Source organism: Lactuca sativa, chromosome 4 (genome assembly GCF_002870075.4).
Source record: "Lactuca sativa cultivar Salinas chromosome 4, Lsat_Salinas_v11, whole genome shotgun sequence".
Lineage (NCBI taxonomy): Eukaryota > Viridiplantae > Streptophyta > Magnoliopsida > Asterales > Asteraceae > Lactuca > Lactuca sativa.
In genome coordinates, this window is record NC_056626.2 from 132147723 (window position 1) to 132153722 (window position 6000).

The following is a 6000-nucleotide window of genomic DNA, read 5'->3' on the forward strand; positions in this document are numbered from 1 at the left end:
AATAGTTGGTTAAACATGCATTTTGCATTCTGGTTAACTAAATACCATTAGATTTGGTTGCATGTCTGTAACATTTGGTTTCATGTTATATCTTTATGGTTTTTTAGTATATTGGTAACCATATATTGATAATTACTACTTGCACGCCACACTTACGTGTTGCCACCACATTCGCATCACGCATTACGCATCGGCCTCCGGGACCCTATCGCATCGGTGCACTTCGTGCTTTTTTAAAACCAAGGGGGGTAAGACTAATTGGGGGCCTTAAATTGTAAATGAATTTATTTAAAAAAATATTAAATATTACAAATACGAAAGTATCCTAACAATATAAGTACCTAGCCATAAAAAGAGTCATATTCAAGTTTTTAAATATCCATGTAATCGATCATAATAATAGTTCATAACAAGTTTAATAAGCTCAAAAATAAAAAATAAAAACTCATTTTCAAATATTTAATTGTTCAATCTATCATTCATCTCCATAATAGGTTTCTAACTTTCCATTAATTTTGACATGTTTGACTTTTTGGCTTTAGATTGACAATTGACATGTTTGACTTTTTGACTGCCTAGACCGGTTAATTTGACCGATTTCGATTAATGTGTGAGATTACCACTAATCCTACTCGGTAAGTAGCAACAGGCCGCCATTTTCTAGATATCAATTAGAAAATTTAGTGCTAAAACTAGATATTATCAATTATGACTGATAAGTACAACGACAAGACCATTATTTGTAATTCCAATTCTGTGAGTCAATAATCCCTTTTATTTGCAAACTAATTTAAGAATAGCATCACAAACATAATAACCAACCAGCCATTAGCTCGGGCTTTCTCTGTTACTTATGAAAGATTGTTGTTGAAGACTAAAAAGCGAAAAATACGCACCATTTTCTCCTTTATCTAACAAATCATCATGAGACCCCTCTTCTACAACACTTCCATTGTCAATCACCACTATTTTATTCCATCTTCGTATAGTAGATAACCGATGAGCTGTCATCACACATGTCCTACCAACCATGGTTTTCTCCAAAGCATCTTGGACAATACTCTCTGATCTAACATCAAGTGCACTTGTTGCCTCATCCAATAGCAAAATAGCTGGATTTTTCAAGATTGCTCTTGCAATCGCGATTCTTTGCTTCTGCCCCCCTGATAACTGCACCCCTCTTTCCCCACAAACCGTATCATACCCATCTTTCATGGAGCTGATCACAAAAATAATCAACTTATTATTCTTAATGTATAATTACTATATTACCATAAACTAAAAGAGAAATAGAAAATTAGAAAGTAAACCTTATGAACTCATGGATATTCGCAAGGCTTGCTGCTTGAATTATCTCAGCTTCTGTTGCATTCTCTTTCCCGTATGCGATGTTTTCTTTTACAGTTCCCGCAAATAAAGTAGGCTCCTGGCTAACCCATGCGATAAATGACCGTAATGCCCTCAGGTTGTACCTTCTAATATCAACTCCATCCACCTCCACGGATCCCATTATCGGGTCATAAAACCTCTGAATCATTCCAAGAATCGTTGACTTTCCAGATCCACTTATTCCAACAAGAACCGCAACTTCTCCAGCTTCAATCTTCAAGTTCAAACCCTTTAGAACAACCTTAGTTGGCCTTATCATGTAAACAAATTCCACCTCTCTCAATTCTATCTTCCCATTTATCTTTTTCGGATTCAAAACATGATTCTCTAATGGGCCCACATCCATCTTGCTGTCTCTTTTTAAAATTTTGAAAATCGATTTTAAAGCACTTGTCCCCACAGACAAATCACCAATCATGCTTCCTGTCTCAGCTATTAAAATCCCAGCTGTTACCACAATATAAAACGTCTGAAACAAGTTCTTGTATGTAATTTCACCCTTGTGCAAAAGCTTCCCTCCATACCAATAAAGAACAGCTATATTAACAATGGTTAAAAATTGTCGCGTAAACAACGCCATTCCTGCATATACAGGTTGCTTTTGGCTCTCTTTTTTAGGACCTTTCTGTGTATCTTCATATAATCTCATAACCTGTTCATGCGAGTAATAAGCAGTAATAATTCTATGATTGCTAACAGCTTCACTTGCTATTCCACTGCTCTTGTCACGTGCATCCGCTATCTTCTTCGACATTTCCCTTGTCATTACTAATTTCAGATAAAAGCTTCCAACTGTAAATAGTTGTAAACAGATCGCTACAAGAGCGAGTCTCCATGACAATAATAACCCCCAAATGATCGCTAAAATGGCAGCTGAGATTGATTGTGCGAAGAACGCTAAACGATCTGCTACAAGATTTCTTATCATTAGGGTATCTGTAGAAAGTTGGGAACATAGGGCACCGGTGTTATTCTCTTCTTGGTCGAACCACTCGATTTCAAAACTCATGATTTTTTCAAAGATTGATGATCGTATCTTGTTTGTTAAATTCTCTCCCATTACTCCAAAATAGTAATGCTGAATCACGCTCGCTATGATTGAAGAGGCAGATATTGTCAAGAAGACGAAGGATAATGTTATTGTTTGAGACCTAATTTCGTGATGATTATTGAGGAAGAATATAGAAAGCATCGCTGCTTGAAAGCAAGCAACTAGAGGTTGAACTGATCCGTTAATAAGTGCACCAATGGTTCCAGTTAAAGTCGACTTCCAATCTGGTGTGGTCATCTCCATCAGCTGCTTCCATGATGGACGACTGCACTCTTCATCTGACCGTTGATTTGTTACAAGATCAGATGTAGTCAGTTTCTTTTCATCTACTCTTTCTTCTTTTTCTGTGAAATCGCTACTTGGAGATGCTAGAGTTTTAGTTTTGATTTGTGTGTTCATTACATGCACCATGATCGAGTATGATCCAGAAGGGTTTTGTGTGAGTTCATCATGTGAACCAGATTCGATTACTTCTCCTGATTTTATAACAACGACCAAGTCTGCATGACGAATGGTGGATAAATAATGTGCGATGACTATTGTTGTTCTTCCTACTGATGCACAAGTCAAAGCTTCTTGTACTGCTTTCTCAGAATGTGAATCAAGGGAACTTGTAGCTTCATCAAGGAGCAAGATTTTTGGTTTTCTAAGCAACGCCCTTGCAATGGAAATTCGTTGCTTCTGACCTCCCGACATTTGAGTTCCCAATTCCCCAACCTGAAGAACGTCGTATAGAAAGAAATAAAAGTATGAATACTGCTGTAATACACAAACAAACGAAAGTACATTTTTCTTCTACTTACCAGTGTGTCGTACCCATTTGGTAGCTGCATGATGAAGTTATGGGCATTTGCTTTTTTAGCTGCTTCTACAATCTCCTCACTTGTAGCACCCTCTTTCCCAAATAAAATATTCTCTTTAATCGATGTTGCAAAAAGTATAGGCTCTTGACTTACTAACCCCATTTGACTACGTAACCACTTTAATTGGAGCAACTTTATGTTAATTCCATCTAGTAATATCTCCCCCTCAATTGGATCATAGAATCTTTCTAGCAGATTGACCACCGTTGACTTACCGGACCCACTTTGACCAACCAATCCAACGGTTTGACAGGCATTGACTTTGAGATTGAACTTTTTTAGCACTAAGGTTTCTGGTCTTGAAGGGTATGCGAAGTCAATGTCTTTGAACTCTAATGCACCTTTGACTATGGATATTGTTTTTCCTTGTTTGTCTGTTGAGTCTATGGGTGGGACCCTATTGATGATTTCACTAATTAGGGCTGCTGAAATCTTGGCTTCAGCAAAATGCTTGATGTTCATTAAAGAAGCTCCAAGACCACTGTAATGATTGTTGAAAAAAAACTATTAAGAATACTAGTTAAACTGAGAAACAATGGTGAGTTTTTTTTAATACTTACAATCCTCCATAGAGAACGCATACGCCAGCACTGAGAATATCTCCACCTTTGACTCCTTTTTCAATGACCAAAACGCCCCCGTACCAGCTCACAAGTGCAAAAACAGCAAATAGGATGCCAAAGCTACTGAAAACAATTCCCTTTAATAAACCTTGTTTGATTCCAAGAATTAGAGTGGGGTGTAATGCAGTTGAAAAACGCCTCATCATCCTTTCCTCTCCAACATACGAATGAACAGTCTTGATTGAAGAAAATGCTTGCTCTGCTATCCCTCCAGCTACCCCATACGCCTCCTGTAGCTTCTCTTCATTTTTTGCCAAAAGATTTCCATAAACTACCCCTGGAAGAATCAGTAAAAACATAGCAGGGAGCGTGACAATTGCTAATCTCCAACATAGGTACATTGCTGTTAATTCGGTTGTCATGAACATCCATAGATTTGTAATGAACCCTGGAATCTGTTTTGATGTTAGAAGAGTTAGTAGAACGGAACTGGAAGAATGGAATTGGAATCTAAAGAAGAAGTTGAATCATAATCTGTAACGTGTTCTTAAATTTTATTTATTTAAATATACATGACAAGGGTATTTTTGTTAAAAAAAGGAAGAATGAAATTGAAATGCTTCCGCCCTCCCGTAGGAATGGTGAAATCCATCATACATGGAATGGAATCTTGAATTCCAATTCTGTCGTTAGATATATTATTATTAAGCAAGAATCATGTTAAGTTACAAGACCTTTTCGCTAATAACTCCTTGAATGTTTATCGATATATCGGTTGAGATATTTGTGACAACACGAGATGCCTCAAGAGTTTTGTCAAAGTAACCGATTTCTTGTCGTAGAATAGCTTTTAAATATTTGATGCGTATCCGTGATGATTGCCTTTCTGCACTGTGTCCCCAACAGAATCCTTCTATTGAATGTCATTACAAAATTGCAATATCAAGATTTGCTCAAAAAAAAAAAAGCATATTATGTTGTTTGTTAACAGAAGATAAAAGTACCTACCTATAAACGCACCCGAACCCACAATAACAGCAAGGTACAAATAGGTGATTGCATACTGTAAAAATAAAAACAAAAAGTAATCAGACAACTGACAACAGAGATAACAGATAACAGATAACAGATAACAGATAACAGAGACTGACCTGATTGATGTCGGCAAGGGTTATGGAAGCTGTTGATGCATAGCCATTCATCATTCGACTGAGGGCGAACATAATCAAAGCCATACTCGATCCATTTGCAATGCAGCCAGCTGTCCCGAGAGCCATTAAACTCATGTCTATCCGGTCAGCATGTTCCAAAATTACCCCTAATAGCCCGGGTGATGATCCATTCTTTTTTTCCATCTGATGATCTATTGTGAGTTACATACGCTACAAAACTAATTTCATGTTCACCATTTTTATAGTTTCTTTGATATACTACAGACACCCATCACATGCCAAACGATGCTGTATAATTATATTGAACGCATATTCTTTTTACAGTTGAAGAGACAAAAGGTGGTTATATTTTTTGATCTTTTTGCTGCTACTTAACACAAGGTATTGAAGTTGGACAATGCTGGCATGAAGGTGATGTTGGTGTAGGATACTTTTGGTTATTACTAGGAATATTTATCTGGATTTGTGATGATTTTGTACGCATATGAATGGAATTTTGTATGGAAGCCGTTCCATTTATATGCCTCTTTCCACTTGGAACCAATTTAATTGCCGTATAAACTCCCCCCAAACAATATGAAACAAAAAAACAAGTTTATGAATCCAAGGTTAGATACAAATACAAACAGAAGCAAACGACAGTTTGGTTCTTGGTATACTGTTTCTGTGATTTTGGACAAGGATATATGAAACAATGGTTTAACTTGATTTTAGCTAGAGTTGCGAGTCTGATCTTATATGTTGATATTTAAGTAGATGATTTAAAAAGAGGGATAATGACTTGAAAGGGTAACGAACTTTCGACTTTGTTCACATTTAATCACTAAATTTTTTTTCGTTATCTATTTGTCATTCAACTATTGAAATTGTTCACATTTTACCCTTATGACCGGCTGTTACCGGTCATAAGGGTAAAATATGAACAGTTTCAATAGTTTAGTGGCAAATAGATAACAAAAAAA

The 6000-nt window shown here is 36.6% G+C and overlaps 1 protein-coding gene across 1 annotated transcript; it reads right to left on the reverse strand.

Moving 5' to 3' along the window:
* Window positions 1-590: 590 nt before the first annotated feature.
* LOC111904633 (putative multidrug resistance protein) lies at window positions 591-4385 on the reverse strand. Its single transcript, XM_023900374.3, has 4 exons — window positions 3864-4385; window positions 3244-3784; window positions 1311-3157; window positions 591-1219 (listed from the first exon to the last, which is right to left on the reverse strand). The coding sequence occupies exons 1-4, from the start codon at window positions 4292-4294 to the stop codon at window positions 829-831; spliced, it is 3210 nt and encodes a 1069-aa protein (XP_023756142.2). The 5' UTR covers window positions 4295-4385; the 3' UTR covers window positions 591-828.
* Between the last annotated feature and the right edge of the window lie 1615 nt (window positions 4386-6000).